This window comes from Cydia pomonella, chromosome 24 (assembly GCF_033807575.1).
Source record: "Cydia pomonella isolate Wapato2018A chromosome 24, ilCydPomo1, whole genome shotgun sequence".
Classification (NCBI taxonomy): Eukaryota; Metazoa; Arthropoda; class Insecta; order Lepidoptera; family Tortricidae; genus Cydia; species Cydia pomonella.
This window is the reverse complement of record NC_084726.1, coordinates 12,294,826-12,306,970: the sequence shown is the minus strand read 5'-3', so window position 1 is coordinate 12,306,970 and position 12,145 is coordinate 12,294,826. Positions and strand designations below refer to the sequence as shown.

The 12,145-nt window shown below is 37.2% G+C and overlaps 1 protein-coding gene across 3 annotated transcripts in view; it reads right to left on the bottom strand.

Moving 5' to 3' along the window:
- LOC133531143 (nephrin) overlaps nucleotides 1-12,145 on the bottom strand; it is a 430,180-nt gene that overhangs the window by 25,231 nt on the left and 392,804 nt on the right. For all 3 annotated transcript variants that reach the window (XM_061869270.1, XM_061869268.1, XM_061869269.1), the window contains exon 12: nucleotides 3,459-3,595. In XM_061869270.1, coding sequence (XP_061725254.1) covers nucleotides 3,459-3,595 — 137 coding nt within the window. The remainder of the gene's footprint in view (nucleotides 1-3,458; nucleotides 3,596-12,145) is intronic.

The following is a 12,145-nucleotide window of genomic DNA, read 5'->3' as shown; positions in this document are numbered from 1 at the left end:
AAATATTTTTAATATTAAACAATATTAATGAAGAAATACCAAAAAATAAGAAATGCTTTGATAAAATATAATATAGGTTGAGAAACACGCAAGGATTTTATACAGATTTTTTTCTTTTATTCTTAGCCATTTCTTGCGAGCTGAATAAACAAGTCATACTGAGCAACTATTCCTATGGGACAAACCTCGAAATCACGAAATAAAAATACTGTCCCACATTTTGGCACATCAGATGCCGACGTTTTATATGGGATTTTTTTTGTCACGTACCACACCAAATATGTCCATAATATTGTCAGTTCATTACTTATAGAAAACTTCCACAGGACAGCGCAGCGGATGTCATTCCAGATCTAGAGCAGACCCCAACTGGGGAAGAACCTCCACCTTACAGAAAATCGCAGCCAAATAACACTAGACCCAACTCATAGTGTTGTGTTCCTGCCGATGAGTAAGGTTGCCAGAGCTCAACGAGGGGCGGGAGGGGGTTAGGATCGGCATCGCGCATGTAACTCCTCTGGAGTTGCAGGCGTACATAGGCTACGGATACTGCTTACCATCAGGTGCGCCATATGCTTGTTTGCGACCGACGTAGTATAAAAAAAAAACTTCTAGTGCGCAAGTTCGCAGCATGCAAAATCTTTCAATAATGCAGTATTTAGACCACGTCTTACATACGTCTTAGACACGATTAGAGAATATTTCCAATGTAAATTCTATATCAATATACAGTTTCTCGATTGATATGACAATGGCGTCACTTTCACAATTGTACAATTCATAATCCCAAGATAATCTTGCTCGTTGTAATAAAATAATGTGAACTAGTAACTCAAACAGCATAAAAAAAACATTAGGTACATTCTCATCTATAGCAATGAGTGAAAGTGTGTCGTCTTCTATCTCCTTCCCACATCACTACATCACTGGGGGTCAGCCCTCCACGTACGTTTTCGCCACAACAAACTATTTTGTGTTGTCACTGCATCTACATTATTAGCTTTAAGGTCTTTTTCGATGGTGTCTGATTAATTTATTTACTTTGTTTCTTGCCTCATTTGACTAAAATTTAGCTAATAGAATTCCACAAACCCAATTGTTACCCAATTGTTGTTTGTGAGTTTTAGTAATTTAAACTGCAAAATTCTGAAAACTAAACAATGCTCTTATCCAGTCGACTTTATTGAGTGTCTACCCTTTTCAATGCAATAACATTAGCAATTTAGACTTTTAGAAACTTTATCGCTAACTCACTATACCTATCCACTGAAGTAATAATGTGATTTTTCTTAAGATGTAAGTAAAAACCCTTGTTTCCCTTTTGCAACAAAACAATTCCAAATTCAGTATCTTAAGTACTTCAACCTACACTTACTTAATGTTTTCTTTCTTACATTAACTTAAGTTGGGTTGCTTTCTGAAAATCCTTTCATTCAAATACTTTAAAATGTTTAAAATTTACCGAAATTCTTTATGGTCCATGAAAAGGTAATTTTAATCGTAATTTTTTTGTGTTGATACACATTTTTCTTCATGATCTGCTACTTTTTCGCTCACGAGTAAGGTGAAAATTTTATTCACTGTTGATTTTTTCTGTGAAAATATTATTCACTGTTGTTTGACTTTTGTGTTCAACGGCCTGATTCGAACTTCAAGATACGTCAGTTATAAAAGTTACGTTTTTATTTGAAGAAGCGTCACTTTTGACACTGACATATCCGATCCATATCGTATTTAGACCGAATATCTGACCAAGACACATTATCTTGAATAAGGTGTAGAGTTTGTGAAGTTGGGGCTTGTAGAAGAGTTAGAAGCTTGGCTCTACGTGAGATCTGATAACTTATTGACAGTGCGAGCCATTATGGTCTCGTCTTGGCAATATTTTACATGAAAATATCTCTGGTGGGATAAACTTGGTTTACCTATCATTAAAAGATTTTGATATACTTTGCAGTCACTATACTGGTTACATATGTATGCTACAATCCCACGCTTTGCTCACAGCGTCCTTGGAAACACATTAGCTCTTATCTGAAGGCACTGCGATATAATAACATTTTATCTTTATTTGTACTGTTCTCCACGTCTTCGAGAGTTGTCACTTGTCTGTATATTAGGGACAGTTTGTGCAGTTCAAGTTTATTTAGTTTGACGACCGGTATGGCCCAGTGGGTGTCCGTGTCTATAAAGCCGATGGTCCTGGGATCGAATCCTGCTAAGGGCATTTGTTTGTGTGATGAGCACAGATATTTGTTCCTGAGTCATGGATGTTTTCTATGTATTTACGTATTTGCATATTATATATATCGTTATCTGAGTACCCACAATACAAGCCTTCTTGGCTTACCGCCGTGGGACTTAGTCAATTTGTTTAGGAATGACCCTATAATATTTATTTATTTACCTAATCATCAGTATATACTTGTAATACTAGCTATAAACTGAAATATACGAAAGAAAAAGTGACCACGGCCTCCAGTGCCCAGGGCTGATACGAACCATCGTCTTCTGCATTCGCGGCAGATGAGACCACCCAGCTATCCGGGTCACGAGGGCATGAGTCGAATTTTCCCAAGTATTTACATGTAATCTCAGGGCTTACTACGCCCTCTGGCGAACTCAAAGTTAAAACAGTGGGGTTCGTACCTCTTATCCGAATCATTTCAGGTTATTTCGGAATTGATTCGACTCCTTGTAATACTACCTACAATAAATTAATCATGTTAAACCACTACAAGTACTAGACTCTTTATCACCTTGCAAAATCTCCAACATTCCTGAAGTCATAACCAAAATGTCAATCGCCAAAAATAAAAATCTACTGAAAGGACACAATTAAATATTAGCCTTTTTTTAAATATAGGAAGCAGACGAGTAGACGAATCGCCTGATGGTAAGCGATTACCGTCGGTTATAGTGTCATGATTTATTTATGTTTACATTTAAGATAGCAGTTAAATAATAATTATACCGTGACAACATTATTATGTTACCCCGATTAATACAGGGGTAGTTGGGAAAATAACATTATACTGTCGGCAACACGGTAGTTTTAGCAAGTGGTGGGGACACGGTAAATGTTGGACAGGCTCGTTCACTTGGGTTGAGGCCGTCAGAGAGGACGCATCGTAATGAACTGGTTAGGTCAGAGTACCTGCAAGTATCCCAATTGTTGTAGTAGTAATAGTTTAGAGTAACCATGCGAGAGGAAGCACTACAATATACACCCGCAACACTACACACGGGTTGTTATTACACTGATGGAATTAAAGATGGAACTACATTCTTTTCTTTTACATTTCGATTAGCGTCTTCCATGCAGTGATCGTAAGATCGTTGCTTAATTAGTGTCTCCGTCTACTAAAGGAGATATTCGGATGCGAACTGCAGCTGCGTTACTGTAATGTCATGTAAACGTTTTTATCAATAAATAAATAATTGGAGCTCAGTCATACCTTCTTATCATTTTTGAACCATGTGAGCGTAGCCAGGGGGTTGCCGCCGGTAGACATGCAGGCTAACTTCTGCACCGTTCCGGCCTGCAGCGTGGTGCCTGGGATGTAGCCTGTGATCATTGGTGCTGATGGGGCGTCTGTAACAAAAAAATACACACATTAAAAAATACTCCAAGCGACACTCAATCTCAATATAGTGTAATAGGAAAGACTGAAGAAGAAAATTCCGATTTTGAAATAAAGCGTTATGGTATAGGTACATTGTACGTTACCGTGCAATTATTTTTTTAGTAAAATGTAAGAAAACGAATGATATATCATTTTATAGCACCACAAGTACAATTGTTGACGACCGGTTTGGCCTAGTGGGTAGTGACCCATGCCTACGAAACTGATGGTCCCGGGTTCAAATCCTGGTAAGGGCATTTATTCGTGTGATGAGCATGGATATTTGTTCCTGAGTCATGGGTGTTTTCTATGTATTGAAGTATTTATAAATATTTATATATTATATAATATCGTTGTCTAAGTACCCTCAACACAAGCCTTATTGAGCTTACTGTGGGACCTAGTCAATTTGTGTAATAATGTCGTAGAATATTTATTTATTTATTATTATTTATTTATTTATTTAATGTGACAGAACAGACATTTTCAAGAGATAGGAAAAGCGTGAAGGAGGAGGGGGCCAAAAATTCGAAATTTTGTGTGATTAATAGACTTATGTGGATGGATTAATAACAAAGCTTCTACTCGCTCTATTTTCATTGTATAACAATATAGAATTATATATTATTACTTATATACATAGAAAATATCCATAGCTCAGAAAGAGATATCTGTGATAAACAAATAAAAAAATGCCCTTACCTGGATTCAAAGCCTCCCACCTCCTGCTTCGTAGGCAGGGTCACTACCGACTAAGCTATGATGCCTTTTTTTTAATAGGAGGCAAACGAGCAGATGGATCACCTGATGGTAAGCGATTACCGCCGCCCATGGACACCCGCAACACCATTTTATAGTACCTATACTTGAAAACCTCAACAAAGAAACTAAACACTGCATTTTTTACGCTCATTATAATCGTGTTATAAAACTAATATAAACTAAAACCTTTTACAACACAAAGTTGTTTAGTTTGTACGCGGTTCTGTTATGAGTTATGTGAAATGCAAAAAGTTTTAGTGAATTGTTGGTTAAGTCATTAAAGATGCAAAGGATAATTTTATCTGTAGGTTGGAAATAAAATTGATAAGGACTGATATCATAATGCAAAAATGAGGGTTTGGACTAGAAACTAATTTCAAACAATAAACTAATGATATATCATATCAACCACAGGCAAAACAAGTACCTAAAGTTGAAAATAGCTCTTAAATTTCATGTTCATAAATGTCCTCTAATTGTGTGTCTGAGACTTTTCCTTACTGTGCAGTACGGAAGATGGAAATAAGGAATGGAATCGCCATATACCAAAAGTGTCATCAAAAAACCTTAAATAGGTGGCGCTACAGTACCTGGAATACTTGAAAAGAAAATCAAATCATAGACAGCGCACTTCACTCCGTCAAGAACGCCTAGGTTCTTAGCTACTCTAGCGCTACTCTGGAGAGATTTGGAACTATTATTTATAGCTGACCACTGGACACTTTTGCATAAGTGCCTATGGAGATTGCGTTCCTTAACTTTTTTTTTTTTTTATGGAGGATAGGCAGGCGTTTGACCACGATCACACCTGATGGTAAGTGATGATGCGGTCTACGGTGGAGCACGCTTACCTATGAGATACCTATTTACTCTAGCCTTGAAGAGATTCAGATTGTACTCATACGGAAACACAGACTCGGGCAGGGCATTCCACTCCTTGGCAGTTCGCATAAGGAATGTTGAAGCGAAACGCTTCGTGCGTATTTGCGGAATACCTACCATGAAGCGATGCCGAAGTGCCGATTGTCTGGTAGTCCGATGGTGAAATGGGGATGGAGGAATAAGGTTGTGCAATTCCTCAGCACACTCTCCGAAATGTATCCTATAAAAGATCGTTAGGCTGGCAACTCCTACCTTCCATACTGTGCAGTATATATCCTCGTAAATTCGTTTTTAAAACGATTATAATATGACCTGTATAGTGACCCTGCCTATGAAGCCGATGGTCCTGGGTTTGAGTCCTGGTAAGGGCATTTATTTGAGTGATGAGCACAGATATTTGTTCCTGAGGCATGGGTGTTTTCTATGTATATTACATATACGTATGTCGTTGTCTAAGTACATACAACACAAGCTTTCTTGAGCTTACCGTTGGACTTAGTCAATCTCTTCAAAAGGCATCAAGTAAAAAGGCATCTCATAGGTAATCGTACTCCACCGTAGACCGCATCATCACTTACCATCAGGTGTGATCATTATTTATCATTAGACTAAAATTTGTTGGGTTACCGGAAAACATAATTTTAAGTGTTCGTAAAGAGTCTTCAATTAGACAATAATTAACTAAATATAAAGAGAGAGAGGTATGGGCAATGTGAATGTTATCTCGCCTTGTGTGGTAGGGCACAGCACAGCAGATGTCATTCCAGATCTAGAGCAGAGCCCAACTGGGGAAGTACCTCCACCTTACAGAAAACCGCAGCCAAATAACACTTGATCCTACTCATAGTGTTGTGTTCCTGCCGGTGAGTAAGGTTGCCAGAGCTCAACGAGGGGGGTGGGGTTAGGGTCGGCAACGCGCATGTAACTCCTCTGGAGTTGCAGGTGTACATAGGCTACGGAGACTGCTTACCATCAGGCAGGCCGTATGCTTGTTTGCCACCGACGTAGTATAAAGTATACTAAAAAAGAGTCCAATTTTAAAAGACGAAGGAAGTCTAATTCACGACCGAGTGAGGAATGTCGAGATCCTGTGTCACACCAAGATGCAAGACGTGGGATAGGTACGTCATTACCAAACTAAAATGGAGCTGGGCGGGACATGTTGCCAGGCAGAGTGATGGCAGGTGGCCCAATATGTTAACGGAATGGTGGCCACTTTCAGACGAAAGGAATGCCTGGTGTCCGTTGGCTCGTTGGGTGGACGACATTCGGAAGATTGCGGGTCACTTCTGGATGACATTGGCTCAGGACCGGGATAAGTGGCATATTCGAAGAGAGATCTTATACTCAGCAGTGGGAGATAAAAGGATGATATGATAATGATCACTTTTATAGGGATATATTTTAGAAAGAGCAAAAACTAGGCATGCACAAGATAAACTAAAGGAACTTAAATTTAACTGAGATATAAAGAGTCTCCACGTACCACACATTAAGAAGTCTCCTCAACAGCTATGGATGATAGTATGTAGTCCGAGAACGAAGTTTTTACAATTTTCATCCCTATTTCTATGTAGCTAAGGCTTAAAATAGTCTTGTTCCGTAAAGGAACTCGTACGTACGAGTTTGAACGGCTACCATTTGGACTTCGGTGCTCCGGCATAGTTTCAGACTGTTTAGTAGAAATGTATGTAACATTTTGTACTATCCTCCTAGGGCCTAGCCATACAAATGAAAGGTCTAAAATTTGCCACTGAAATTTAAACCTATTGCGTAGGAAATGGAATTGATTGTGCATTGTTTGGAAATTGAACGAAACAACTCAAAAAAAAGGAACGGGGTCGTCCAATTGAATATGATTTAAATTTATCAACACACTAATAATATTAAACTAATAACGTTCGAGAAATGGGCCCCTGATGTCATTCAGTTATTGGGCATTTCCCTCGTACTTGCATGATAACTAAAATAACATGATTCAAATATCATTCTAATGTCAGGCAATATTATTTTTATATCAAAATTTAATTTTGATTTAGCTTCCTGATGGGTTTAAACACCTTGCTCAAGTCACCAAAATTCCCAGCATAATATAATTTCCCTGTAAGCATCCATCAAAATCAGGGCTGCTCCCGGGACGGTAATCGATTGACTGATTATGACAGGGCCGCGGGCGTGGAGATTTTTATGTTAAAGAGTAAGGTTAATAGTTTTAGTAGTGAAATATATGATCCATGATCTTTTAACCGCTTAGAATTTTTCTCCGAGCGTGCTTGTGTCGCCGCCGGTACAAAGTTACACGAACTTTTGTCTTATTTATAGTGTTGGTTAAAAGTAGAGTCCTTTGAGTCCTTTGCTTTAAGACTTGACTCAGTTTTTCAGACTCTCATAATTAAGATGAAACTCTAGTTCTTTTCAACTTATTAGAGACTCGAGTCTTTTGTAGAGACTTGAGTTCTTTTCGGATAACTTGTATTTTTTGACAAATAACTTCGAAATGCGTTGTCTTTATGTAAAATTCATGGATGTACATAACATAAATCATACAATAACGCTTATTAACTTTACTGTTGTTTAGATAAAACCTTTAAAATTGTTGACTGAGTCTTTATCCGGAGACTTGAGTCCTTTTGAGTTGCGCTTAAATAAGACTCAATAAAGGACTCGACTCGGGACTTAAAAGACTCAGAAGTTTTTAAGCTCTGAGTCTCGTAAAAACGAGTCGAGTTCTTCAATTTAGACTCAAAAGACTCTTGCTACCAACACTACTTATTTATCAGACTGCGGCAAAATGAGTTGGATATTTTATGTCTTCTTATATAATGGCGGTTAAAAGGTTTAAGAGTTAGGTAAAAGCTTTTACAGTACATATGATATTACTTTACCGCACTAGTGCGAACATTAGCATATTACGTTACTGTGTCGAACATTTAAAGGGCCATATGTACTGTAAAACGTTGTACGATACATGTGCGAATAGGCAATTCGCAACTCGTGTCGATTTAAAACACTCCCTTCGCTCGTGTTTTAATTTATCGCCACTCGTTTCGAATTTCCTATTTTTCGCACTTGTATCGTAATGTACTATTGTAATCACTTGGTGTGTGAAGGAATGAAGTATTCAAGGTATTTTTTGAAAGCCAAGTAGATATATGGAGATGGATAAGACGCGGCCGGCAACCCCGTTTCTCACCGAGATTTGTATAATGCTTTTCTCAAACTTGCAATAAAAAAAAACATTTGTTTTATTTGTAGGTTTACATAGCTAAAAACGAATAACGAATCTACTGTACCCCTAGTGTAAATAAATTCGATTTTAAAACGTGACGTACGCGTTTGCGTTTAGTCTCATTTTGTATTGGATTTAGAAAGAGCGCGCCAAGCGGGACGTTTTGGAAACTCAAAATCCTATATAAAATGAGACTTAACGCAAACGCGTTCGTCACGTTATGATGTCGATAAAATTTACACTAGGGGTATTGCTATTTGATAGTTGAATGCCAAGACTTTTTGACTTTTGAAAACAAAAGGTTGCTTCGTTGTTACAGTCTAGCTAACTACGTGTGTAAGGCTGTATGAAATTCCTTTACATATCATTGTTACTCATCGCACCGGATACGTAGTATTTCCGGACCTAATTTGAAGTAAGTCATATCAATGTACATGTCTTTGTGGATGGATTGAATCGCCTAGATGCGATTGTGGCGCTGAATCTCAAACTGTCCAACACGTGGTACAGGAATAGTTTCCCCCTCAGAGCTTACCCTGGAAGCCTCGATGAACAGTTCTCCCTTACTCCTGACGCAGCTCAATGGCTGAAAACCTTGAATATGTGACATACCAGATATATTTTCGATTCATTTGTGATTTTTTTTATGTCATTCAATAAATAAATAAATGATTGCCATCAATACAGCCTATAGAATATTCAACGGCCGTCCGTTCCAACACCTTAACCTTTCCGAGATTTGCCGATAAATAGTGTTTAGGCTATCAGTTAGTACGAAATTCGAGGCACGTAGTTGCGTTAGTCAGCAAGGGGTTCAAGATGGAGGTTGAGAGCGAATTTATTAGTAATGGAAACTATTTCTCGGTTAAAAAATGTTGCGTTGAAACTATTTTTCGGTTTACATAGATAATGTTGCGGTGGTGCATATGATTTTCCTTTAGATTACGTATTTTTAGGAATTTATTTGTATTCTGAGATTTGCCGATAATGTTTAGGCTATCTGTTAGTACGAAATATGAAGCACGTAGTTGCGTTAGTCAGCAGAGCGTTCAAGACGGAAATTGAGAGCGAATTTATCAGTAATGGAAACTATTTCTCGGTTAAAAACTGTTGCATTGAAACTATTTATCGGTATTTATCGGTTTACATAGATAATGTTGCGGTGGTGCATATGATTTTCGTTTAGTTTATATTTATTAGTGCGAAATACGAGGCACGTAGTTGCGTTAGTCAGCAGAGGTTTCGAGACGGAGATTGAGAAGAAATTTGTTAGTAAAGGAAACTATTTCTCGGTTTAAAAAATGTTGCGTTGAAACTATTTTGCGTTGGTGCATATGATTTTCTGTTAGGTTATTTTTTAATGCGAAATTCGAGGCACATATTTGCGTTATTCAGCATGGAGTTCAAAACGAAGGTTGAGAGCGAATTTATTAGTAATGGAATCTGTGGCTGTATAAAAAATGTTGCGTTGAAACTATTTATCAGTTTACAAAGATAGATAATGTTGCGTTGGTGCGAAGGTATGATTTTCTTTTAGGTTATTTATTAGTGCGAAATTTGAGGCACGTAGTCGCGTTAGTCAGAGCGCTCAAGATGAATGTGGAGAGCAAATTGGTTAGTAATATAAATTATTTCCCGGTTAAAAAATGTTGCGTTGAAACAGTTTTTCGGATTAAGTACATAAACAATATTGCGTTGGTGCATAGGAATGATTTTCTTTTAGGTTATGTATTGGCGGGAAATTTGAGGCGTATATTCATCGATTTAAAAAACCTATATTAGAGGCTATTTTTTTTCTTTTTTCATATTTAAATACTTAATTTACAATAACAATATACATAATGGATATGTATAGATATTACTGATGATTACTATAACTAGCTTACATCTAAAATAGGCCCTTGAGGCATTGTACCAAGGATGCTGGCGGCATTTCCTCGTTGTATCGCAATACTGATACGGTGTGCGAGAAAGCCGCCAGCTCCTCGGTCACCAGTTACGTTAACCAGACGTTTCGCGATTTCTCCAAAAAATTGATACAAATATGTATATCGTCGTCTAATACCTAGGACTAGGTCGACTTGTGTAAATTCTTCCCATATTTTTTTTTATATATTCGAAAACTTGCAAAACCGCAGTCTCCTCAAACTTACTCCACCTCGGTAACCGTACTGAATCGATGCGTACCTTATTTACGTCGACAACGTCTCCGCTGACGCCGCGTCACGAAACATTGATACACATTCGCCAATTTATATGAAACATTGACATGTGCTACCAATTTATATGAAACATTGACATGTCCTATAAATTTATGTGGCGTGGTTCGCAAGTGGGAATTATCGTCAGGTTTTGACGGGTATCGTATTTCGACGCTGTTTTGATGTGAGGACATTACTCAAAAACAGCCACATTTAGACGATTCAAGAACTTATGTTAGATTTTCGTTCCATTACGGTATTTGGTCGGTCGACTGAATTCATTGTACTCTGTAGTAAGCAAGCTGTAGGTAACAATGTAAATATTGCATGCAAAGTTGCATGGACACGTTATGATATGGGAATTTATTCATTTTTTATGATTAATATAAAGTATTTTTATATTCACTGTTGCTATGTATTTTACAAGCTTTTATTTAGGGTCACCTGTCCCGTTGTCTGTAATCAAATCTTGCAAGTTAAATTTGACCCACTTCCCGGTTTCCGATTGAGCTGAAAATTTGCATACAATATGTAAGTCGGGTGACAATGCAATATTAGGTATGGTATCATCAAGCTGATCTGATGATGAAGACAAGAGGTGGACATAGGAACTCTGTGATAAAACAACGCAACCTAGTTGTATTTGAGATTTTTAGAATTGGCTTGATGAGTAGTATGCCAAAAACTTATTTCATATCACTGAAATTATGGTGTTATTGTAAATGTCGTAAAATAATGTAAAAGAGCCCTTGAGGCCTACTTGCAGAATAAATCTGTGTATTTTGAATTGATATACGTACAAGCATCGATATGTTTGTTGTTGCCTCGAGTCACATCTCATTTGCATGAATATAGGTAAATTTATGAAAGAAACTACAGAATGAATTTTATTATAAAGGTCAAAATACAAAACTTGCCGAATGAAGGTCTTATTGGTGTTATTGTTAATGATGAAAACGATGGTAATCATGGTGAATATGATGATAACGATGGTAATTATGGTAAAAACGATGGTATAATGATGAAATAGGTCTCAGAAAGTCGGTGGAAATACTAGCAGTAAGTATAGATTTTTTTAGAAGTATTCACTTAGCACTGTATGTCTGCTGTGCAGGATGAGAAGATTGATAAGATTGTAAGAAAATGCTTCTATTTTACTAAATACTTACCTTTATTCTAATTTTCGAGTTATCTCATATACATATGCCGTGTTTAAATTTAAATCCCGAAATGTTGAGTTTTGCACAAAATTATACGCAGACAATATTGAAAAACATAATCATCTCTATTAAACAAATAAAAATCAATACGTATTCCATAAATGTCACAAAGGAAATCCCTGTTTCCGATCCGACCGTCTCTCGCTTCAATATTTCATTAATAAAACGATGTATCATCAATTTGAGAGTTTAAAATTGTGTTAAAAGCGATATTAATATTTGCGC